This window comes from Dasypus novemcinctus, chromosome 4, assembly GCF_030445035.2.
Source record: "Dasypus novemcinctus isolate mDasNov1 chromosome 4, mDasNov1.1.hap2, whole genome shotgun sequence".
In the NCBI taxonomy this organism is placed as follows: Eukaryota; Metazoa; Chordata; class Mammalia; order Cingulata; family Dasypodidae; genus Dasypus; species Dasypus novemcinctus.
The window spans coordinates 165,899,594-165,925,359 of record NC_080676.1 but is presented as its reverse complement, the minus strand read 5'-3'; the positions used below and the strand labels follow the sequence as shown (position 1 = coordinate 165,925,359).

Here is a 25,766-nt window from a genome sequence, read left to right as displayed (position 1 = left end):
ACTCTACGGGGTGAGGTGAGGGAGTGTGGAGGAGGAAGGCTGCTCAGAGAGCACGGGCAGTGACCAGGCTGGCTGAAAGCTGCCGAGCTCGAGGAGCCCTGGGCGGAGCCTGCAGTCTGAAGCGTCTCCAAGCCAGGGGAGGAAGAGAATGCGTCTCACCAGTGCCGAGCAGCAGGCGCGCTTGCTCCTATGTGGGGGCCCCTGAGCACTGCTGGTCAGCTGCGTTCCAGAGCAGCACGGAAGTCATGGAAAGTACTAGGGCAGGGCCAGCAGGGAGGCAGCAACCTGGAAAATCTGCCTCTTCAGGAGTCCACTCTCCTACCTACAGCCAGCTGATCTTCAACACAGGTGTTGTGGCAGTTTGGTATTATTTAAGAATTCCAAAAAGGAGATAGTATGTTTGTAAACTTGTCTGTTGCTTTGGGCATGAGGCCCTTTGATCGTGTTAAGATTCAGCTGAGATGCCTTTGAGTAAATTATGTTAAGTTTAGGGTATGGAGGGTTGAGGCCACACCCCCCTTGGGCTGATAAAACACTCATACCCGGAAGTAATCACACAGAGAAGGAAAACAGAGAGCACTGAGTTTTGATGCTGGAGCCCCAGGGAGAGAGCAGAGCCGTTCACCTGACAGTCTGGAGCTGACCTTGTGAAGTGAGCAGAGCAGCTGAGCCCAGAAAGAGATGAGCCCTGGGAAGAGAGACAGGCCTGTGCCAGCTACAGCTGAGATCGGAAGAAGCTGGACCCATGGAGCCTGGAGAGGAAGAAGGCTGGACCCCCGCAGACATTGCCCACCATCTTGCATGACAACAGACTTTGGGTGAAAAAGTACCTCATTTTGTTCTCCCCCCACCCCGCCCTGCTGTTTTTGCTGTCTGTGTCCATTCACTGTGTGATCTTCTGTATCTATTTCTCTTTTTGTCTTCTCTTCTTCCTTTCTCCTCCAGGATTCACCAGGATTCGATCCTGGGGACCTCTGATGTGGAGATAGGTTCCCTGTCAGCTGTGCCATCTCAGTTCCTGGTTTCTGCTGTACTTCACCTTGACTCTCCCCTTGTCTCTCTTTTGATGCATCATCACCTAGCTGCTTGGCTCACTTGCGTGGGCGCTGGCTCACCACTCAGGCACTCAGCTTGATATGCAGGCACTCGGCTAGCCACATGGGCACTCACGTGGCACTCAGCTCACCATGTGGGCACTTGGCTTGCCACGCAGGCACTTGGCTCACCACTTGGGCATTTGTGTAGGCACTCAGGTCACTGCATGGGCACTGGCTCACCATGCAGGCACACTTTCTCTTCTTTTTCACCAGGAGGCCCCAGGGATTGAACCCGGGTCCTCCCATATGGTAGGCAGAGGCCTTATCACTTATCAGGTGGCTGGACCCAAAGACAGACCGGAAGTGATGGTGAGGATGTGGAGGACTGGAACCCTCCCACAGCGCTGGTGGGAAGGTAGACTGGTGCAGTCATTTGGAAAAGGGTTTTGCAGCTCCTTACAATGTTGAGCCTGGAGCTCCCATCTGACCCAGCCACGGCCCTCCTGGGATCTACCGATGGCCACGTCAGGCCTGCCCACAGGGCTCAGGGCAGCGTTGCTCCTGACAGCCCCGAGGGAGCAGCCCAGATGGCCACCGACCGAGGACTGAGTGGACAGAATATGGTCCACGCAGGTGGAAGAGGAAGGATGGCCTGACACATGCCACAACACGGATGCACCTTGAAAGTATTACGCTACACATACAGTATAATCCCATTTATGAAATGCCCAGAAAAGGCCAATCTATAAAAACAGATTTGTCTATTAGCGGTTGCCTGGGGTTGAAGAAAGGAGGTGGTGGGCAGTAACTGCAGGTGGCTATGTCCAAAGCTTCCTTGTAGAATGATCAAAGTGCTCCAAAGTAAGATCACGGTGATGCAGGCACCACTTGGCATATACTGACAGCCCATGACGCGCACCCCTCACGTGGCAGAACTCTGTGGTACAGCAGTTACATCTCCATAAAGCTGTTTTTTTAAGAAAGTGCTATCAATCTGGTCCTGAGAACATCAGTTTTGAGAAGTGCAATCCACCAAATATTTTTCTCTGTACTTTTACTCAGATCTCACAGTTCTAAAGGAAAATTCTCCCTATACTCCTACATTGAAGAGAAAGGGGAAAAAATGGCAGTGAAATCTGCTAAGGGCAGTAAACAAACTGGTGTTCACCACACTAATGATTTAATGTTCAGCTGCTAATACGTCAAAAAGGTATGTTTGGATTACAAAAAGACAAAATACGCTAAGGAGAGTTAAGTTAAATATAAGGTTCAAAACAGCAATATCTTTGGTTGGAAGGAGGCAGAGAAAAACTACTGACACCAGGAGTGATAAACACAAACACTTTCACACAAAACACCCTTTAACAATTTGTTCGGTGAAGAGGAGGGAAGGCAGCATCAGAAAATTGTGGGTTTGCTTGTAGACCTGCCTAATACCAGTAAACCCAGCCACTCCCTAAAGGAAGAGAACCACACCTGCGCCCACTCACCCAGCCTACTGCTGGCTGTAGCTTCGTATTTAAACCACTTCCACTAAAACAAGCGAAGGGTGTAAGACAATTTTCATAATATTGAACATATAAGTTTTTAAAACATTTTTCTTTAAACAAAAGCATGCCATATACAGTAATGCCGCTGAGTGGAAGCTAATGATCAAGGCGGAATGACGCTGATAAACATTTTAGGAAGTGACTAAGTAAACGTACAGGAGACGAAAGGCAGAAGGGAAAGGCGGCTTCTGGCGCTGGCATTAAAAACGCGCCTTCGCGGGCGGGGGAAGGGCCTGAAGGTCGAGAGCGGAGCCGCGTGACTTAACGCTTCAGGCACGAGCTCTCCTCCCTCATCTCCTGTTCCACTGGATCAAAAGATTTTGTCTCTTTGCATTTTTGATTATAAAGACTATGATGCCACCTTTTATTTTGTGGCATACTCCCCCTTCAATACCCACCTCCCCAAATAAAATAACACATTACATACAAAAAAATTGTCCACTTGGAATTCGTAAGTGTACGGCTTTAAGGAGACAGACAGCTCTTCTTCAGAAGCCGGGAAGAATCCGAAGGAGAACCGACAGTGCAGCGGAGGCGGGGGCTCTCGCGTCCACTTCAGCTCCCAGACGAAGAACACCGACTGCTTGCTGTGCATGTGCTGCAAAGAGAGCGGTCAGCGCGCACAGCATCACAAGCCTCACCGGGGCAACAATTCCAGTCACTGCCGAGACACGTGGGTGTTAAAGGACCCTGCGCGGCCCTGCCTCACGGGACCCCTGGGCATGAGAGGGCCCGCGCGGCCTTGCCTCGTGCTCTACCTGAGCAGCGCACGGTCCTGCATCATCTACCACTGCCCTCAGTCCCTCCCCCTGGTCTTGCTCTCCAGCGGAATGCTACCTAAAATCAGGTACAATAATTTAATTCTTTTGTAGGAGGTACTGGGGATTGAACCCAAGACCTCGTACATGGAAAGCAGGCGCTCAGCCACTGAGTCACATCCACTCCCTACATTTTAATTTTTAATGACTACACAAGCTTCGCAGCATAGCAGATCATTAAAGAAAGGCTTAAAGCTTATTTATTAATATAGAGTATTGCATACATTTCTAAAGTACGTAAAAATGTTGTCAACCAATTAAAAAGGAGAAATCCTTTTAAAATGCAAAAGACAGAGACATCCATTGAGAACACTTTCGCTCTTCTAAACACTCAGCACACACCCCTAGAACCACACGTGAGAACTGAGCAGGAAGAGCAAGGTCCAGACAGCCAGGCAGCAGGAGCACTTGCCAGGAAGCACTTGAGAAGCTTCCTCCAGGCATGCTCAGGGACTCACTTAGAGACAGGACACAAGAGCCACTATTTTCATAAAGGGTGAGGGCATCTAGTCAAATCAACATGAGGCTCAAGAATAAGCTTGTGTTCAGATAGAGCAGGACAAGTTTAGGTTTAAGTCTTCTAAAAATACAATTATCAAAACATTTCCTAATCCATCCACTGTGCCACTCAGCCCAGAAAATGAAGTATGAGCGCACACATCACGCCAAGCAAAGCTGTGGCTTCAGAGAGGATGCAGCTGCATGTGAGTTTTGACTATTGCCAGGAAGATTCTTCTGTACATCTGAAGGCCCAACCTCAAAGCACACTGCTATTTTCATCAAAAACAAGAGGGCTACTTCTCCCTTCCATTCCTGCTCTCACTCCGTTTTCTGGGAAGTGGGGGCAGCTCTTTACCTGCCGGGGCTGCGTGTTCAACGGCATCAGCTGCACGTCGGTGCTGTCACCCAAGTTCACGAGATGACTGTCTGAGAGCTGGAAGTCAAGTTCTGACAAATTCTGGACACAAACTTGGATATACTTCCTAAAGTAGGAGAACAAAAAATGTAATGTTCACATTTAAGAACTTGATATATTTCAGCTTTGTTAAGATCCTCTCTAGGGACTGAAAAAATAACAAGGCAGGACGAAAACAGGGTGCTTTATACATTTCTCCTTTTGATCCCACAGGTAAAAATGTGAGGGAACATCTTTTATTTATTTATTTTTTAATTTCTTTCCCCTCCCTCCCCCTGCCCCAGTTGTCTGTTCTCTGTGTCTATTTGCTGTGTGTTCTTTGTCCGCTTCTGTTGTTGTCAGCAGCCCGGGAATCTGTGTTTCTTTTTGTTGCGTCATCTTGCTGTGTCAGTGTGTCACTGTGTCAGTGGTGTCATTCCTGGGCAGGCTACACTTCCTTTCGCACTGGGCGGCTCTCCTTACGGGGCGCACTCCTTGTGCGTGGGGCTCCCCTACACAGGGGACACCCCTGCGTGGCAGGCACTCCTTGTACGCATCAGCACTGCACGTGGGCCAGCTGCACACGGGTCAAGGAGGCCCAGGGTTTGAACCGCGGACCTCCCATGTGGTAGGTGGACGCCCTAACCACTGGGCCAAGTCCGCTTCCTGGAAACATCTTTTGAAACGAGCTACTTCTGTGGGAAAATGGATAGGGCTCTTCCCTGCGTGATCATAGTTGATATCCTGAATCTACACTAGACTGCCGTGAGCTGCACAGGCCAGAGACCCACAGCACGGCTCTAAGTGGGGGCTACTCACCGAGGAACTAAAGTCAGATTTCCTTTCATTTCCGTTACACGTAAACAAGAGTTTTGCAAAGCCAGCGGTGGCAGCTTGTGTCATGTATCCCCAGTGCAGGTATGCTCTGGGCCTTGACCTGCAGCCCTGCGGGTGTCAGGCCCCTGGAGAAGGCAGCTCTTGAAGATCTGTCCTCAGCTAAGGTGTGGCCCACTTAGGAAGGTGGGCTCTAATCCAGATTACTGGAGCCCTTAAAGACGAGACTCAGAGGGAGAGAAAGCCCCTGCAAGCTGGAAGAGAAAGGAGAAGACACGGCCTTGCAGCGGGAGAGCCAGGGAACCCCAAGGATGGCCGGCACCCGAAAGGCTGCTGGGCCAAGAGAAAGCCAGCCTCCAGCCTCCGGACTGTGGGACAACAAATTCCGCTGCCTAAGCCAACCATGGTGTGGGATTAGTCCTGGAAGCCTGGAAACAGGACACCAACTCTTAAAAAAGCGTCTCCGGTTCTCCTTAGTTCCCTTGCTGTAATTTGTCAAGCACACGCATGAACAAAGCTGCCTGTGTAACGGTCCATTCCAAGCAGGTCCAGGAGTGTCTGTTTCCAGAGAGGGGCAGCACAGAGGGGCCTGCCCTGGACACCAGGCTCAGTGTCGGTGTCCTCGCTTGCAGAGGACGCCCTTTCCCCGAGGCTCCCAACACTGCCATTATGAAGCACGCAGATCTCCATGTTTCCTTGTGCACAAGTGAGCCTGGTCTAATTGAGCCTGGAGAGCGGTGGCTCTCACCCGGGCATGGCTGTGCCCCTACCCTATCCTGGGCGGCACACCGGGCAACATCTGCAGGCATGTCTGAGGGTCACCAGCTGGGGTGGAGCCATGGCACCTGGTGGGTAGGACAGGGAGGCTGCACCACACCCTACAACACAGAGGACGGCCCCCCACTGTAAAGAACCACGAGACTCTGAGTGTCAACAGTGTAGATGTCGAGGTAGCTACCAGGAGAGGAAATCCGGTGTGTGTGGGGGGTGGCAAATCCAGGACAGGGGCCTTCATAGACCAATGGATGGAAACAGTGGGACAGGCAGAGGGAGGAAGACAGCCTAAGAGTCGTGACAACCAAATGGGGTTGGATCCTACATCACCCACACCACCTATATAAACAATTTTTTAAGATAGTTGGGGACAGAGGAATGGGACTGTGTGGTAGCTTGAGACTATTTCAGGGAAATCGTGCTTGAAACTAATCCACTCTGGGTAGGACCCTGTTGTAAGCGGGCCACCTCAGCAGGACGTGACCCGGGGAGGGCCTTGAGTCCTGTATAAACAGGGCGAATGCAGGGACAGGGGCTGACACAGAGAAAAGACCCAGGAGTACAGAAGGAACAGAGATTGAGAGGGAAAGCCACAAGAGCAAGAAGTGGAATCAACAGAGCCTGGAGAGACACCCGCAGAAGGCGCAGCCAGAGCTGAAAGCAACCAAGCCCAGAGCGGAAGGCCGAGCCCAGAGCGGAAGGCCGAGCCCGCGGGCGCCCACATGCCTGACGGCCCGCAGCTGCTGCTCCGGGAGAAGCAGTTCTGACGAGGCCTCGATCTGGACACGTTCACAGCCTCAGAACTGTCAGCTTCTGAGTTAATAAATCCCCACTGTAAAGGCCAGCCCGGTTCTGGCGTACTGCCTCGGCAGCCCGGCTAAAACAGGCTGCGTGTCCGCAAAGACCAGGCAGCTACTGTGCATTCTAACGGTGGACAATGGCCTGGCGATAGTGTGAGAAAGCACCTTTAATTGCTAAAGATGAGTATTTAGAAGTAAAACAGTGTGAGTCTTGGGAACACTTTAAAATAGTGAGGAAAAAAACGTCCAAACATATCACGAGTTCTATTTCTCCCTCAAAGAAGTTTGACTATTTTTCTAAAGAGGAAAAAGGAAAATGTAAATGTTAAAATGATCTTCATCAATGGAAAGTTGCAAACTTTAAGAAACAAGAGGAAGATTACATAAACACTTGCTTCTTAATTTATCATCGCCACCCAGCTTCAGAGGAGGGCCCACCCCAACTTAGTCCAGCCTCATGGAAGCCAGGCGGAGACAAGGGAGAGCCCCGCTGCGGGCTGGGGACGCCCAGCCCCGTACCGTGTCCCGGCGGAGAGCAGAGTGTGCGAGGTCCTGAACGGCACACAGAACGTCAGCGCGATGACGGTGGAGTAGATGGACCACGGGCAGTCGATGGACAGCTGGGGAGACAGAGGCAGCGCCTGAGAGCCACGCCACGGACCCGTGCGAGGCACTGCACCCCGTCCAAACGGGCAGTGCTGCCAGCTTTCGAGACGTTTTCTCCTGCTTTTACTACTGTTGTTCAGAAAGGAAACCCCCAGCACGCACACCCGAACCAGCCCCGGGCGCCGAGGCGCAGGGCCGTGTGCTCCGACGGGAGAGGGAGCGCAACGAAGGCAGAGCCGCTGGGAGGTGTCCCTGGCGTCCGAAGCCTCCTCACCCAAGCGTGGCCGACGGCCCACGACCAAACGCGTGCCTGGGCCGAGAACCGGCCTGCTCTGGGCGTGGGGAGGGCAGGGCCGCTGCTCCCTGCGGGCAGGAGGCAGGCTCGGCCCCATTTCAGCTTCACACCAACCAAGGTTCGTGCTGAGGGGAGAATAGTCATTCACTCACCCATCACACACTTTAACGGAAATAAACGTATTTGCCTCCTGACTCTACAAAAAAGGGAGGTGGGACACCTCTATTTCTCTGTACTCCTTCTTAGGACTGGAAAGCGAAGACGCTGCTCTCGAGGTGTGGGCCTGGCTACGGCTTGCCCGTCACCTCTCTAAAACAACCCGCTTCTGCCCTCAGGGCACGCCTGCTCTCGTGAACGCCCTCCCAGCTGGGCTGCACAAGGAGCCCTCAGGGTTGACACCTGTGCTGCCAACGCAGAAGCACACGCTGAGCAGACACAAGGACAGCAGGTGCGTGGGGAGCTGGGTCCACAGACAGCGACAAAGCCATCAAGCTACCAGGAAACCTTCAGGCCATGCCACCAGCACAGTGGATGGAGCCCGAGGCGATGTTTCTGTGGGCAGAGCGGAGCGTGCCCCAGCCAGCCCTCCCCCAGCCCCAGCACCCAGCCGAAGGCTCTGCGGCCCAGGGCTCCCAGCTTCAGGCAGCCGCTGTGCCTGCGCGCACGCTCCTGGCCTCTTCAGCTGGAGCAGAAGAGTTAGAAGCAGTCTGCCGTTGTCCTTGCCAGAGGCATCCCCATGCCAGAAGGTGGGATGCAGACACAAACCCAAGTGTGAGCCCGGCCTGGGTGTCAGGACCTCGGAGCTGCCCTCAGAGGGGCCGCCACTGACTGCCCGCTGGCAACAAGGTTTTTCGCAACAGGCAGAATGAGCCAAAGCCACCTCCCCGTGTGAAGCGCCTTACTTTGTGGTCCATGGTGACCATGCCGGGGCCAGCTTTCTGCGTCTCCTTATATTTCCCGTGAGACTCATTTGTCACCAGCTTGTCACTGTCCCTGCTGGCTGCTGGCGTCGAAGGCAAGGAGAGAACTTCCAGCTCAAACTCCACCACGTGGTACGCAGGTGCCACAGGCAGGCTGATACTCGTGACCTTTTCAGAGGACTGAATCCGCAGGGACGTGGACGAAGACTTTTCTACAAAGAACAGAAAAAGCTGCTTCACCAGCAGCCCAGGGCCTTGTGTTCCCTCCCTCACACAGGAAACAGGAGAAGGGACCGCAGGGCCCGGCCACTCATGTCCACAGGGAAGGACTGGGCTGGGAGGGAGAGGCAGGAAACCAGAGGACAAAGTGACGCCGCGGCAGGCCAGGCCCAGGGTGCCGCTGCCGCTCTCAGGCTGAAGAGGACGGAGGCTTCCCAGGCAGCCTGTGTCCTCACACTTCCCTCCACCACCTGGGCAGAGAGTCGAGAGGCCGTTTTGTGTTAGGGCTTCCAACCAGTGCCTGAAAGGCCTGATTGGTCAATATGCCACTTTCTGTGTCTGCCTTTTAGAAGAGGTGAGGGGAGAGAAGGTCAGAGGAGATCTGGCTGCGTCCCACTTCCTGAGCAAGGCCAGCACGACACGGTCACGCAGAGCCCGCCCTCCCATCCTGCCAAGCCCAGGTGCGGCTCACAACCCCCTGTGACCCCGCCCTGAGAGCCTCGGGGAGGGGTGGCCTCAGCCTCGGCCCTGAGAGCTGACTTGGGAGAATGACGGCCACTGAGGTCAGAGCTCCTGCCCGCTACCTCCCTGCACCCTGAGTGCCGAGCACGGCGCCCACGGAGCTGCACACTCACCTCTTGTGTTAGAGTAGATGACGGCTCTGTTCTCGGTGTGGCACAGGATGAGCATGGCTTCCACGTTGCTGAGCTGGAGACTGTCCCCGTTCTTTATTGTGTAATGGCCAGTGGTGACAGTGAACTTGACCTTCTGGGGAATGCCAGCCAAAAGGCTATCTAAAGGGAGAAGACAGCAGCTAGCACCTCTGTCAACCAGAAAATGCAAGGAGGACCCCTGAATCAGAAGAGCACACTGTTCCTTAGACCGCAAAGGACACTTGGTTTGAGCTACTCCGCGGGTTCACTCAATTTCTGCTCCCTTCTGGGGATCTAAGTCATGTGGCTCAAGGGGTCCTTCCAGGCACACCAGAACCTGGCCTAGAGAATTAGGGGTGACAGCCCAGCCGTGTCCCTGAGGGTCTCAGGCTCTGCCGCTAATGAGGTTTGCAGGAAGGAGTCAGGTGATACCGAGGCTAAGAATAGACCACAGGGAAATGCAGATCTCTGGCTGGGGTTCCGCACTTTCTCCTGACTTCACTTTAGAGCATCAGGGACTTCAGCTGGAAGCAGCCCCTGCTCACTCCTAACAGGCCTGGAGGGGCAGGGCTGGGGCTTCGGATCATCCCACTCCAGGAAAGGCAGGGAGGAGGCGGCTAAACACACAAAAGACATCGGGACAGAAGGCAACAGGCAGAAAGGGGTGAGCAGGCCGCCCTCAGGGGACAGGGCAGGTGAGGCCCAGCGTCTGCCCTCAGTACAGAGGGCAGGTGGCAGGCCGCTGGCTCCTTCCCTCCCTTCCAGGAGCAGAGCTGGAGGACAGCCCTTCCCAAGCTGCTCTCTGGTAGAGCAATCACTAGAGAGACACATGGACAGATCCAGCACCTTTAGAAAAACAGGAAGCCTGGGGAGATTAAGTAGAAAAATATGCTTCCTTGATTGTTTCCGAATGGAAAAAACAAGCAAATAAAGTCTCCAATCTAAGCACCGCTAGGTAGTGGGTGATTTGCTGCCCTATCTCCCAGCATTTGCTTACGTGAACTCTTTCTAATTTTAGGACATATCAGAAAGGACAATAAGTAGCTTGAATTTCACAAATGTCTCACCAGTGAGTCAAGTTTAATCACTTTCAAAGTAAAAGACTAATGGGCAGAGAACACAACTAAATCAAGCATTTAGAATTCGCAATGGAGCTATGAGCAGGAAGCCTTGGACCTTTACTAAAGTCTCGGCAGGAGACGGCTACAGTCTGGCTCATTTTTATTTTCAGACACACCAAGTTTATTAAACATAAAAGTTAGCAATTACAGGAAAGCTCCAACTCAGATAACAAAACAGTTAGTTCCCCTTCCACCGTGTTAATCAAAAAGTCTCTTAACCTTAAATTTTAGAAAGCCCCCTCACTTTCGGTTAGCCATCAAGTGGGAAAAAGCACAGCCTCAGGCAAATACAAGGTGCCGCCACCAGCCTCCCTGAAGGGCAGGGCCGACTCACCAGTGAGTGGCTCCACGTGCAGCTGGGGCTCCTGGGAGTACACGTCGTACTGCGCGATGGGGTACATGTGGGGGAGCACGAAGCAGAGCGGCCCCACCGAGGCACACAGCTGCCGCAGCGTGTACGTCCCCGGCTCCCTGGCCTAGAGGCAAAGGAAGGCACTGGAAAGACATCAAGCCGTCTGCACTCTCGGCACTTCCCAAGGACTCTACCCTTGGCCTATGGAGCTCTGCATAAGGGATGCGGCTGAGAAGGCGTTTCAATTTTAGAAACTTTATTCGTAGCGTCTCGCCTGCAAAGGTGTTCAAGGGAAACAGTCAACAGGAGACTTGGGACCTGCTCGAAGATCAGACTAAAGGCCCGGGACAGAGCTGTGCATCACTGGCCCAAAACCCTCGGGTTTGTGGAATTACTGGTGCCCAAGACCTGTGTCGGGAAAGTACTCGTGCCAGAGGGAGCTGTAAGTAACCATGTGCGCATCTGTGCGGCCACTGCAGGACAGCGAGGCTGAACGTGCAAGCGTGCCACCCGCTCTGAAATCCACTTCTCTAAAGCAGCAGGGAGAGGCGGGAGCCAGGGCACCCAGGGAGGACAACACCACAGCTCTGCGCAGAGCTTCCTTCAGCACTCGCCAACCGCAGTGAGACCTTGCACACAGTCTGCTTTCCTTCCAGGTTAACGACACAAACAGGGCTAAGGGGACAGGACTGGGACAAGCCTTGCCAGCCCGGGACCCCTCTGTGAAAGCCGCGACCTGCTCCCAGCCCGTACCTGCGTCCTGAACGTGACTGTGTTGGCCCCTGGCTGCAGCGTCACGCCACCACACTTCAACCCCGGGGCCCCGTCCTCCGGGGCCGTGCCTGAAGGCATTTCCAGGGAAGAGCTGCTTTCCTGCCTTCTTAGAAGCATGTGGACGTTCTTGCAGATAATCCCAGTCGTGTTCAGGGAATTATCGGAAGGACTTCTCTCAAACATGGCGTGCAGCTCCAGCGCGGGCGAGCTGTCCTGGGGGGCGGGGAGGCGCGAGGGCTCGTGCGGAAAGGTGACGGTGCCGCTCGGTGCCTTGTGCCTGGTGAGCCACTCGGCCGTCTTGCGGTAGCTGTTCTTCTCCAGGCTGAAGTGCACGCTGACGGCCATCTGCTCCACGCTCACGGGGATGGGCATGTGGCTCCACAGGGTCACCGCGATGGACAGAGTGCCGCCCACGTGGACCACGGCGCTGGGAGGGTCGAAGTGGAGAGTTCTCAGCTGTGCGAGAGACTGCATGGGCAGCACTATTTTGTGACCTGTGAACACATGCGACAGGGCACAGGCCCCGGATTAGTCTGTCGGCTAATGGAGGCGCAGCGTGTGGGACCGGTGGGGCTGAGCCTGAGGGGGCAGAGCGTCCTGACCTCACGGCTCGCCACATCCCCCAAGAGCATGTGGTCAAGGGCAGAACCATGCCTGCGAATCAGGAAAGCTGAAGAGATTTAAGGTTTCCAAGCTTTTCTTTGGCAAACCTAAGAGAAATACAGGTTAACTAACTCCTCGACTTCAAAACAAAATTTGGAAACAGTCCAATTCCTAAAGTCATCTCATGGAATTCCAACATCTTCCCATGAATGAAAACATCTGAACTCCCCGCTGCCTGCTGGAAGCAGCCCCCGCCTCGCCCTGCCCGCATGGCTGTGAAGCACCGGGTCTGCTGTCCCTCAGGGGGTGACGATCTCCTCTGCTGCTCCTTGCCCTGCTCTCTGTGACCTCCTTTGCCAGCACCTCAGAGTGTCTAGAAAAATCACCAGGCTACAGAACTGGCCAGGAAGAACTTGTTAAAACTTATCAACTGAAGAACTTGCTGAAATTGATCCTACAATGTCATGAGAAAACTGTAGCCAGCTGTGGAATATTTTCTTTACATGGAAATTCTAGGAGCCTCACTGGAGAAGTCTAACTACAACAGCCACATGTCCCGAACAAGACAAGGTGCCAGCCTCCGCTAAGGGCCACCTCAGCACTGAAACCTCCCTGCATGGCTGCATGGCTCTGTCCGTGTGAAACACCCCAGCAGTGCAAAATCCAGCTCAAACCTGTGGAAATACTGGCTCTGAAGTGGCTAGTAACTATGTTAACTAAGAACCCTTCTTGGTAAACTGGGCATGAGAAGCTAAGCTTTACCGAAAATTGACCTTTGACACACAGCATCACCTAGGAAGCACTTACCAAAATGTTGAACCTGAAGCTAAGCCCGTTGGATCTAACTTCCAGTTAAATGCTACTCCAAGGAAACAGACACATTCTGCAAAGTGGGCAGTCCTGAAGACAACTGACTCAATGTCTTTAAGGTGTCAGGGCCTTATAACCCAAATGTCCATCAGCAGACGGATGGATAAACAAAATGTGGTCAGACTACACTGCAGAAAATTATTCAGCCTAAAAGGAATGACACTACGATGTGTGCGACAGCAGATGAACCTTGAAAGTACACTAAGTGAAAGAAGCCAGATACAGAAGGACACGTGCTCCCAATTCCATTTACAGGAGATGTCGTGAAGAGGCAAGGGAGATCGTGGCTGCCTGGCGCTGGGGGGACACACTGGGGATTCTTAGCGAAGTAATGAAAATGTTCTAAAATTGTGCTGACAGCTGCACAGTTCTGTGAATACACTATAAGCCACTGAATCTTACACTTTGCATCGGTGAGTTGAATGGTATGTGAATTTTATCTCCATAAAGTTATAATCAGTAACTTTTTTTAAAGAAGTGTCCTGAAAAATAGAAGAAAATGAGATGGGAATGCCTATTTAAGTTCAAAGAGAATTGAGATATACGGTTCTTGATCAGATGCTATTAAAAATAAAAGCACTTTCTGAGGCAATTAGGGAAATTTGAATATGGGCTATTTACTAGATGATAGTAGAAACATGCGAATTCTTTAGGCATGGTAATAATATCCTGGTTAGGAGAACGTCCTTATTTTTAGGAGATGTGTGTAAAACTATTTTCAAGTAAACTATCACAACTAGATTAGAAATTTCAAGTTCAACCAAAAGAAAGAAAAGTAAAAAAGGACACAGCTACGTTTGCTACTCGGCCAGTGTTAACAACTGCTGAGCTTAGGTGGTTGGCACTGTACCTGTATTCATCTTTTTACTTTTCTGTGTACTGGAAATTTTTCGTAAGTAGGGAATTTGGGAACTCAGTCTCACCTGGGCTGTTTGCCTGCTGACTGGCAAAGCTGAGGATCTCTTGGCAGAAGTGCCTCCGTTCCTCTTCTGGCAAGTGGCAGTCGCTGGCTAAAAGGCTACTGGTCTGAAGGTAGCTGAGCAGAGAGTTAAGGGGCCTGGAGAGGGGCTCCCCTTGCGGGGCGCTGGGCACATGCCAGCTCCTGAAGTTTCCACAACCTGCAGAGGGCTGCCCTGGGGCAGGCCTTGGGGACCCACGAGGAGATGAAATACGCTGACCAGGCACTGAACTCTTACTCCACCCAGGACGGGGTGACTGGGAAGGAGCCTTGTCTCCTAATCATTAAGTGTTCCTGCAACACTTAGTTGGGGCATTGCTGCTGGAAAAACAGAAGCCATTTTCCTCTTTCATGAAAATACCCCAGGTAAGGATACTTTTCAATCTGTCCCAGGTGTTTCTGGCACTCGGCTAGCTGCTTCCTCGTGTGTGTGATCGGCAGTGCCCAGCCCTCAGCCAGGTAGGTTTTTAGCGCCCCTTGAAGATAGACTTCTGCCTTTTGTGGAGACTTCTTCCTCCTGGCAAAGTCGACAGACAGACACTTTCATCCCAGCTCACAATAATCAACAAACTCAGACGCACGCTTTCCTGGCTTGCTGTACTTTCTCCCCCAGAGCCACACCTGATGGGCCGTCTTCAGGTGGCTCTTTCTCCCACCCAGCCCCGGGTCAGAGGAGGAACACAAAGCCAGGAGGACCTCACTGGACTCAAGGGGAGAGTGGCAGAAGGCAGCCGCTGGCCTGAACAGCCCAGCACGGGTTGCCTAGCACTACCCCCGAGGAAAGGAACTCTCACAGCCCAGTCTCGGGATAAGAAACAGCGCACCATGCTCACCCTTTCAAACCGGCAGGTTAAGAAAGTGGGGGGGAAAACAAGGGGAAAGGTTTGTCCACAGGTACATAGCTGGCGAGCGACAAGGCTCCGAAGCCTGGCTCCATCCCACACCACCTCCTGCGGTGCCACCGAGGGACCACGGGCAGCACGGGCTCAGGCAGAGCGCTGAGTGGGCTTCAGTGTTTAACAACACTAAGATGACCGAAAACGGCAGCATCTGTCCCCCAGCAGACCTGCCCAATCCCACTGAAAGGCTAAGGTGCTCAGGATAAGCAAAGCAAGTTCAATGCACGTGTTACTAAGAGCACAAGAGCACCCAAAGCGACCTCTGCACTCCCTTGCCTCCCCCAGTCGGGGCTGTGTGACCACACTGCTCGCTCTTTCCCGGGGTCCTGGGAGACGTCTCGGGACACAGCCCCCCACTCCCAAAGCAACCAGAGTTCTCAAGCTCCCTGGCTCCTTCTCGATCAAATCAACCTCAGACCTGGCAAACAACCTATATAAGTATTTCTAGACTCTTATCTTCCCCCTCACACCCTTTTTAAAAATAGGACAGCTGGTAAGAGCAATTTTACTGACAATGAACAACTGTGAACCCCTTTAAGAGAGACAAATAGGACTATGTGGAAAAGGAGAAAGAAAACCTTGAGACCTCCCTATGAATGTGTCTCAATTCTAAGAAAAATGTGACACTTCACCCTTTCATTACGGTCTTGCATGAACCCGTCCAGCTACTTCAGGTTCTTCATAGTACGTTTCTTCTTTTCAGAGAGCTTCCCATTACTTGAAGCAGCCAGAACCCTTGATTCTTCCTAAGTGACTATGGCTAACAAAAACGTTCTTAAATTCTAGACAGGGAGGGACTCCAGAGACCGCAGGCCCAGCCCCAAGGAGACGGAGGCCCGGCTGGCCCAGGCCCTGGCCAGCCCACACTCCGCCCTGCAGCTCCCCATCGGCCCGGCTACCCTGTCCTGGGCCAGTCTCCACGGGAGCGGCATGCAGCTTCGGGAAATGCTCCTCCAGCTCCCGGCTCCGCAGCCAGGGGAGGCTCCCGAGAGCCACGTCCCTGCCCCAGCTGCCCCTCAGCTCCCACCACATGGAGACCAGGGATTCTGCTGAGGTGACGACTCAGGCGTCCCTTTCCAGCCAACTCCTATCAGCTCAAACAAGCTACTCTTTCTGGCTTTATCCACTGAAATAACTATCAACCGCAGAGTTCAAGACATCACTTTAAATACACATTATTTTGGGAAAAATGAAACATCTTTTCCCCATATAATTTTTATGCACAGCTTTCCAGGGCTTTGAACCAGTGATCACATTCAGCCGGGGGTCTTCTCTTCGGAAGGCTTCCTTTATCAGACAGCTGGAGACATGCTACGTTTTCGGCCTGTTCTCTGGAAGCTGAGTGGACATCTGACAGCACCCACCTGCACCCCTAACCAACCCCTCGCAGAGCCGGCTCACCCCCATTAAGGTACAGGGTTCCTTTTAGGACTGCCTTGAGGCTTCCAGCACAAGACGCTTTCAGCATAGACTAGAGACAGTGCCACTCAACAGAATATTAGAAATCTGTATCCCAGTTTACCTGCCACTAAGGGACCTCCTAATTCCTTCATCAAAAACAAGAACTCTGGAGACCAATAACAGTTGCTAAGGGTGATGAACTGAAAACCTCTCCATTTGGTTTTTGGATTAAATTGAAAAATATATATGATTGGTTCATGGATCCTACATTATTCAGCCTACAAATTTATATAAATTTTACATTAATTCCATATAGAAATCTTTTATTATCCATGTGAATATTTAAAATTCAAAGAAAAGTTCAAGATCAATTAATTACATGTAAAACTCTGCCAAATCCTTTCCAACGAACTTAGCAGATCGAATCCTCCCAATACTTGTGTACATCTCAATGGTAGCATGGGACAAATCCTGTGGATAAGGAGAAAACCACATCATTACATGCTTGAAGTTTCAGTGCTACACAACCCCGACATTTATTTACCTAAAGCTTATGCCCCAGACATGGTTCCTAATTTAAGAGTTTTTACTTCACTTCTTCTTTTGTAATTGAAATTTTAATGTAAAATTTTACTTATACAACAGTATGAAATTTGCCTGTAAATGACCCAGCAAAATAAAAGAAATACCAAGCGTTCATCAAACTACCCACTTAACATGTTGAGGTGCTTTCCAAACACACAGGCAGCGTGTGCTGGCAGTGAGCCTCAACTGTCCTCGCAGCGGGGACAGACCGTCACTGGCTCCTGGCAAAGGTCTCCGGTTACGCAGGAGGGAAGCTGACCCCCAGCCTCAGTGCATAGCCATCTGAGGTCTCTGATTTAAATCTTTTTAATTAAGCACAACAGCTCTGCCCAGGACCAAATTATTCCTTTTTACATAGAAAATTGGTCATTACCCTCTCTTACAATTTGTAGTTAATGGAATGAGCAAGCACATTTTGAACACAATTATCACTATTCAAAGACGCTTTTACGCCTCGTGGTGGCACCGTGGGCACGGCTCGACAGCTGCTGAACAGCAAGTACCCGTGCTTCATGCCCAGGCCCCCGGGCCAGCAGGAAGGGCCCCATACGCCAGTGCAGCGCCGACTCCACAGGCTGCAGCGGCACAGGCGCTGGAGGCCCAGCCTCCGCTCGAGCAGACAGGAACTTTCCTAACACTTACCAAGTAGTGTTTTTCAAAAGCTTCTACCGACGATAAGGCTTCTTTGAGTTTCTTGTAAGGACTCTGAGCCGTGTTGGCTTAAACAAAGAGAAAGAAGGGTGCTTAGGCCCTTGTCACGGCCCGCCGCGCTGTCTGCATTTCCCGAGACACTGCAGGAAGGCGGCCTCATTGGACTGCTGTGGAATGACAAATAGTCTTGCAGACAGAAACCCCTGGTTTTTTACATTCTTTCCCAATGAATATTTTCACAGTGGTCTAAACCCTGCATGTACTACTTCCCTGATCTTTGAGAGAGGACTTTTCAAAACACCTACTATAAAAACTCTAATGAATTAAATAACATCCTAAATGATCTGAGGTAATGTCAAGGAAGAGTACAATTTAAGCGTACATTTTTCCCTAAAAATTATTCAAGTCAGTAGGAGCCCTTTTAGTTCTTTAGGTATTTTTTAAACTACACTTTAGCAACAACTTCGCTAAATCATACTCTTATCTTTGTATCTGTATCTGAAAGAATATAGTGGTATACCTTTCAAAGTGCTTTATTACCCAAAAGTAATTTAACAATGAAAAGAGTTTGTCTATGGTTAGAAAAGCAGATCACCCATAATTCAGAGGGAGATGGGTGGTACTTAAACCTCACAAGAAGAATGCCACAGCCAGCAACTTTTAACGCAAGACAACCTAAGATACATTTTTAAAAATCCTTCCGATTTCTTCGTTTCTGACACTTCACCATGCTGGTGAATGGTAAATGCCCTGCGTGTCAATGGGATCAGCTAACAGTGGGTTGATTTCCCTGACGCCTTCTTAAAACAGAGTCAGATTTGTCAGGTAACTACTAACGTTTTCATACTTGTCCCTGCACCACCCGCCACAGTCAGCCTCCAATACCTGTCTCAGGCCGCTCAGCTCCCAGACCTGCCAGAAGATCGACTGTCCGATTGAGGTCCTCTGAGGTAGGCCCTTTCTCGGACACAAGTCCACACAGATAGCCCAAGGCCTTGAGCTGTTGAGAGAATACCAAACTTCAGTCGCTTGCCTTAAGAGTCAGCAGAGAAGTCATGAAGTTAAACATGAAACCTCAAAACCAGCTAAATTCTAGAAGAAAATGAGCTTTTATATTAATTCCTACCTGGAAGTAAAAATCTCTCTTCTAGGGGTAATTTCAAGGCTCTGTAATTCCCAGCATGGCTCTGAGGTTAGTAACTGAGCTTCTGCCCCGCACCCACCAAGCCACCAGGTGCCCGCTCAGCCTGCAGCCTCCACGAAGGCCACGCTGCAGCAGCCCTTGCACCTCACAGGCCTCTCGGTGCCCGGGGCAGACACTCCAGGTGCTGCTCCGCATTTCTCCTGCGCAGCTCATGCTTCAGACTCCTGGTACCCTCCCTGCACGTAGAACCACATCCTTAGCAAGCGCTGGACACCCTCAGCTAAATTAATAGGCCAAGACCTCCGCAGCTGCTGGCAGACACGACTTAGAAATAGCCAGTGCTCTCGTGCTGCACCCCAAGCCAGCAACAGCTCCACCACCTGCTGACCGCCAGCTGCAACACCAACAGTGCTCGCCACCCAGGTACCTTTTCCGTGGCGTAGCTCCACAGGCCCACCGTGTGGGCAATGTTGGAGTCGATCTGCGCGCGGTCGCAGCAGCCTTCTATCCTCTGCAGCACCTCCAGGCAGCTCAGGAACACCCAGCAGTCCAGGGCTCCAGGCGGGACAGACACCTGTGAGGCACAGACAAGGCCCACAAGCCCACAGCACGAGTGAGCATTCCAAAACTTGTTCAACACTCCAGCTGCTCCCGAGGCTTGTGGTGCCAAAATGTGCAGAACTCTAAGAAAGAACATGGGAAAGCTAACACTAACCACCTGAGTCAGGTGTGAAGGAAGAGAAGCACCTGTCCCCAGAGGCATCCTGTGGCCTCACACCTGGGGTATGACATGAGGTGAGTGACCGACCAGGTGGGTCACAGCTCTCAATCTCATACGGTTCAAAACTTACAAGGAAAAGCAGCCCACAAAAAGGCCAAACCACCATGATGCAAGGGTAACAACAGGCTACTTCTCCAGCTGAAGGGCAGACACTACGAAGGCAGGAGAGGCCGGAGGGGCAGGAGGGAGGGAATCAAGACCTCAGGCGAGCGCCTGGTCACATTTAGGAAGTTCATGGCAAGAGGAGAAATCTGAACAGCAAGTAGAAGGTAGATGATACTCAGGAGCCACTGCAAACGGCTCAGGTGTAATAAAGGTAGTGTGAGTATGTTTTTTAAAAAGAGATCTTGCTGCTTAGAGATCTGCACTGAAATATTTCCAGATAAAATATGATGCTTAAAAAATAATCCAGGAGAGGGGAGGGGAAGGGCTGGGGAGCAGACGGGGGAAGAGGGAGGCCAGGAGGGTGCCTCTGCAGCTGCAGGCGGGACATCCACGTCCTTTACACTGCCCTCCCGACTTCCAGGCACAAAGCCACACTTTCCATAAAATTTAAAAAGTAAAAAAATATAAACAAAGAATAAAGAACTGTGATGAGGACTGCTACGGCATCGACCACCCTCTCAGTTCTGAGTCGTGCCCGCATCACAGCCTCGCGCCACGGAGTGTGGGAGAAGAGCCCTGCGCCCCATGACTGGGGGCATCCCCACCCTGGCTGGCACCGCTGATGTGATGGTCTCCCAAGTGCAATGCAGTGTGGGTGAAGCACGCCAAGTTCCAAGGGGAGCCTACAAGGTTAGCCCTGCAGGGCTGACAGGTGAAGCGCTGCACAGTCTTGCACGTGAAGGACTCCCTCAAGATGCCCGGGCACAAGAAGAGATGTTCCAAGGCCACAGTCACAACAGCAGGGAAGGACCGAGAGCCATCAGGAAGAACCAAGGAGTGCTGTTAAGCGCTCCTGTAAGAGCACTGATGGTGCCTGGCCCTGCAAAGACAATGACTTACTTAAATCCTCTTAAAAAGAAAACTCAGCGAAGAAAAACACGACATGATCAAAACCCTTGCCTGAAGTCATGTGCCTTTCTGGCCTGCATCACGGGCCACCACTAGAGGACGCAAGAAGCCCTGGCCTGGCACCCCAGTTCTGGCGCCCTGGACAGGGCCCATTCTTTCCGAGGACTGTGGCTCCCTCATCCACAAAACAAGGAAATCTCTGAGAGGGGGGACCTCCCGTCACTGGCCTGTCCTAGCTCCAAGGTGCCAGGCCATCTGGGAGACTTCCGCCCTCAAGACACCACCACCACGGGCTCCGATTCTGTGAAAAAGTGCTAAGTGCCACCTTGTCCTCGGGCACTCCCTGGGACAAACGGACCTGCCATGAGCATGAAGGAAGCACGTGGCGCGAGGCCAGGCACAGGGCTTCAAGCTAATGGACTCTCCTGATCCAGGTGCATCCAAGCAGAAGAAAGAAAACACCAAGGGGGCAGAGTGAGGAGCTGGCCGCAGCGGGAAGAGCCAGACTTGGCACGAGCAAGCAGTGGCCAAGCTCAGAAGTGCCAGTCCCTGGATCGGGGTGCCCGTGCCCCTGTGCACTGGGTCATCCTCCAAAACACAGCAGGCAGGGAAAGAGGGCTGAGGGCACTGCAACAACACAGCAGCAGATAGGCACGTGGACAGTCTGTGAAGATGGACAGCGAGCGCTCCTATTTCATGGTGAGATCATGGAATGAATGCTTTCTGGGTGTATCTGTGTTTTCCAGGTCACAAAGAACAAACAAACACCACTTTAATAAGTTTGAAAACATCGTTTAAAAAACCAGCAGGCTAAGTCAGGAGCAGCTTCTCCAGGAGTAAGGGAAAGAACCTATCTAGTGGCCAGCACTGGCTGCTGTGGCAGCAACCCCCTGCAGAAAAGACCAGAAGCAAGGCAGGACAGGTGCAGCTCAGCCCGCCCGAGTGCCACGCCTGCCAGGCAGGGGCAAGGAGGCCTAAGGGGGGTGCCAGGCCCTGCCGAGACCCCGCGGGAGCCTCCCTGCAGCCGCTGCAGCGTTCCGTGGCTCAACCCCGCGCATCCGGCCCCTCGCTCGGCCCTGCTGGTTTTATACCATGGTTCTCCTCACAGATCACAGTGTGCAAGTGCCTCGATTTTCAGAGCATATTCCGCGTCTTTTGTTTCTTGCCACATGCCATTTAAATTTGAAGAGCGTTCACTGAATAAAAAGGACACACGTGTGCTCGTCTGGCGTGCGTGCGTGCCTGACGCCTTCCTGCTGTTACCTGTCCGTGCTCCCTGCTGGTGCTCCCTGCAGGTGCCCCCCCAGCCCCGTGCAGCCAGACCTTCAGGAGCAGGGCATCGAAGACTTGGGGGAGTTTTAATGAAGCAAATTTATTTAGAGCAATATAACTGTAGCACTACTTTCTCGTGACTCTTTACAAGGCAGGTGTAACACACACACAGGGCAGGCACAGGGCCTAAGCTGCCATCAAGGAGCTCGAGGAGGTGCTGCACCCCAATCGAGAAACAGAGCGCTACCTCATCCCGGGGTGCCCTTATGCCCCTTTCCCAGACAGCCCCCACCCCAGAGAGGGGGCTGTACTCGGGCTTGCACGGACCCAACTCCTGCCGGTTTCTCTGCGCAGCACACACAGGCTCGTTCGCATCCGCATCTTCCTTTTTGGACCGTCTCTAAGGGGCAGCCCCATGGAGTCCATGAGGAGTGGACGCTTGTTACGCTGGCATGACTCCTTTCTAGAACACACCACAGTGTACTGACGCACTCCCCTACTGACATGTGCCGGGCTGCTCCCAGTGTGTGGCGACCTTGGACAAAGCTCGCTGACGCGCCATTTACGTATTCTCTTTTGTGAACAACAGACTTTTAAAATAAATTCTGTTACATACTTTCCTCAAGTTCTCGTAAACCTGCTCCTGCTCGCCTGATGTGTGTTCCTCGTAATGGTGAAAGCCATTTCCCCATTTTCCAAGCATAGAATTAAAGGGACTCTTTTTATTCTTTCTTTTAACAAGCCTCTGTTTTGAACCTAACACACAAACCATACGTGAACACCCTGGGATCAAGAAAAAGAGCTGCAGCCAGAGGCCCCTGTCCATCCCAACCCTGCACGGACGCAGAGACTCTCCAGGTTTCTCACAACAGAGAGGGGTTTGTTTATTTTAACTTTAGACACACAATAAAAAGTGCGTGTTATGTTGTCTGGCTTCTTCAGCCTGACGTGCTGGTGGTAGGACTCCCCCAGCCCCCCTCACAGAAGCCCACTCACCGCCCTGCTGCGGGCTGCCCCAGGTGTGCATGTACTCAGCTCTGCCCCTCCTACACAGCAGACATCAGGAACAGGTTCCAGTGTCAGCCTGCTAGGGCCAGTGGCCATTTAGAGACCGCATTTCCTTATTGACTTCTTGGTCTTTTTCTTATTGATTTGCACCTGTTCTTTATATATTATGGATGAGTCCTTTCTGACTGTCTATACTTCAAATGGCCTTCTACTCTGCGGCTGGCCTTTGCAGTCACTTAATGGTACCCTCTGAAGAAGAGGGTTCAAATTCTTAGGTAGTACAGTTTATCACTCTTTTCCTTTATGGTTAGTGCTTTTTATGTCCTGTTTAAGAAAGAGTTACCAACCTCAAGGTCATGAAGATATTCCCTTATCTTCTAGAAGCTTTATTGTTTTACCTTTCATGTTCACATCAAAAACACACCTAAAATTAGATTTTGTTTATGGTATGAGGTCAAGATTCACTTGTACTCGGGGATACCCAGCTGACTCGGCACCCGTCACTGAATACTTTTTCCCTGCATCTGCTGATTTAAAATGCACACGAACTGCCCTGCCTGCAAACATCGTCCTTTCTCCCTGGAGTCAGCCAATGTCTCTAAGCTCTTCTCCCTGCTCCCATCTAACCATCCTCTGCTGGGGCCCCACCAGGCCCTCACACCTCCCTTGGCCCCATCTTCCCACCCATCAGTGGTTCCCTACGATTGAGAAAGAAAAATCCAGTATTCCAAATGATACGCCAAGACCTTCAGAGGCCCCTTCCTAACCATTTAACAAAAACACAGTGGCCTTAGGAAACATCTTCCTGGTATTTTTTTCACCTACCAATGTGGTAAAGACTAAATACATACACGTCACACACTGTCCTACTGGAGGTGCAGGGAAACAGGCATTGCCAGTGCAACCGCAAAGGGGAGACCCTTCTGAAGGCAATTTGACAATGTGTACTAAAATGTGTGCCTGTTAACCTGTGTGTTAGTGATGCAAAGCACCAGAACCCTGTGAGCTTTTACAAAGGGGATTTATTTGGGGTAGAAGCTTACAGTTACAAGGCCATCAAAAGTCCAACTCAAGGTACCATAAGAGGTACTTTCTCACCTAGAGTCATTTGCCACTTGTTGAAGCCAGACGGCTGCCAATATCTGCGAGGATTCAGCCTTCCTCTTTCTCTTAAGGCTCCACGGGCTCAGCTTCTTCCCATCTCAGCTGTAGGCTGGAGGGCTTATTTCTTTCCAGGTGTTCTAAGCTACTCAGGGCTCTGGCCTCTTCAGCTGCAGACTGTCAGGAAAACTGCTCAGCTCTCTCTGGGAGCCCAGGATCAAGTCTCTCCTCTGCTGTGTCTATGGCGCTCTCCCTCTCTTCCATGTCTCTTCTCTGTGTTCTTCTCTGTGTCTACTTCCATGTGAGAGTCTGTTTTATCAACCCACCCTGGGGCTGGGACTCAGCACTGAGCCACACTCTAGTGACATGGTTGAATCAAAGCCCTAATCTCAAACCTCCCCGCCCCCACCACCCTGCTGTTTTTGCGTCATGCAGAATTTGCTGTGTGATCTTCTGTATCTATTTCTCTTTTTGACTTCTCTTCTTGTCTTTCTCCTCTAGGACTCACTGGGATTCGATCCTGGGGACCTCTGATGTGGAGAGAGGTTCCCTGTCACCTGCGCCACCTCAGTTCCTGGTCTCTGCTGTGCTTCACCTTGACTCTCGCCTTCCTCTCTCTTTTGGGGTGCCATCATCTCGCTGCACGACTCCCCGTGCGGGCACTCGTGCGAGCCCTCAGTTCACTGCACAGGCACTTGGCTCACTGCATGGCCACTGACTTGCCACACAGGCACACTTTCTCCTTTTCTTTTTTACCAAACCCAGGTCCTCCCACATGGCAGGTGGAAGCCCTATCACTTGAGCCACATCTCCCAAAGCCCTAGTCTTGACATAATTTAATCAGACATCCCAGCTGAATCTAATACAATCAAAGGGTATCACACCCAGAGGAACAGACCAGGTAAAGAACAATAATCAACATCTCTTTTTGAAATTCATAAACATTCTCAAACTGCCACACCTTGCAATCCTGCTTGTATGAATTTATGATTTACGTACAAGGACACCCACTACTGCCACTGCAATAATCTGTGGCCATGTCCACCCCAACAGGGCAGGACTGAGCAAACTGCACAGCACCTGGGCCTAGAAAGGCCGAAGGACAGAAAGGGAACCTCTTCCTGTCAGAACAAGCAGAGATTTTCTTCTGTATATTTGTCTGCATTTTCCAAACAAATATATAGAGAATATATTCAAGTTTTTGTAACCAAAAACTGTCATAGAGAAAAGCAGACAAAGTCTGTAAAGAAGTAATTTGAGCTCACAGAGACCTGGGCACTTATAGAGGCCACCCTTTCACCCTAAACGGCATGTGGGGTGGACACAGCACCCGTCTGTATGTACTTTCGGCTCTCGCAGTGCTCCTCCCTGGTACTGCGGGCCTGTCTCCACCTCACCTGCTCCCCACGCTGCCGCCTCTTCTCACAGAAGAGGGTTCACCCCCACTGATGGGCCAGCCAGGAAGTGCCTGGGACGTGCTTTAGAAACCCCACAAGCAGGCCTCCCCTGCTGAAGAAACCTCACTCACAAACACCTAAGAGGCTGTAAAACCCAAGGCTTGTCCTTAAAAGGACGAACAAACACCAGTGTAACTTAAAAAAACCCCACAGCTGCCAGCTGCCCCAACAGGTGAAGGGCGCAGCCTCGAGCTGCTCCGATGCACGCCGCAGACCCACGCTCTGCGGGCCCCCAAAGCCAATACGAAAGAACCAGACACGAGAAAGCTGGCCCGGGCACGAAAGCTAGTCCACGGTGAGAACCACCTATTCTGGGGAGGAAAATCAAATGCACAGAAGTCGACAACTTTGAATGCTTTGAAATCTCAATCTTT

The 25,766-nt window shown here is 51.7% G+C and overlaps 1 protein-coding gene across 6 annotated transcripts in view; it reads right to left on the bottom strand.

Annotated features, from left to right (window-relative positions):
- Positions 1-25,766, bottom strand: part of TRAPPC10 (trafficking protein particle complex subunit 10) — a 105,212-nt gene that overhangs the window by 6,782 nt on the left and 72,664 nt on the right. For all 6 annotated transcript variants that reach the window (XM_071214994.1, XM_058296322.2, XM_058296323.2 and 3 more), the window contains 13 exons: positions 19,187-19,333; positions 18,501-18,615; positions 17,607-17,683; positions 16,759-16,850; positions 14,456-14,596; positions 14,045-14,157; positions 11,628-12,142; positions 10,857-10,998; positions 9,384-9,542; positions 8,512-8,741; positions 7,228-7,328; positions 4,262-4,388; positions 3,015-3,185 (listed from right to left, as the gene is read on the bottom strand). In XM_071214994.1, the coding sequence (XP_071071095.1) occupies positions 3,015-3,185; positions 4,262-4,388; positions 7,228-7,328; positions 8,512-8,741; positions 9,384-9,542; positions 10,857-10,998; positions 11,628-12,142; positions 14,045-14,157; positions 14,456-14,596; positions 16,759-16,850; positions 17,607-17,683; positions 18,501-18,615; positions 19,187-19,333 (2,130 nt within the window). The remainder of the gene's footprint in view (positions 1-3,014; positions 3,186-4,261; positions 4,389-7,227; positions 7,329-8,511; positions 8,742-9,383; positions 9,543-10,856; positions 10,999-11,627; positions 12,143-14,044; positions 14,158-14,455; positions 14,597-16,758; positions 16,851-17,606; positions 17,684-18,500; positions 18,616-19,186; positions 19,334-25,766) is intronic.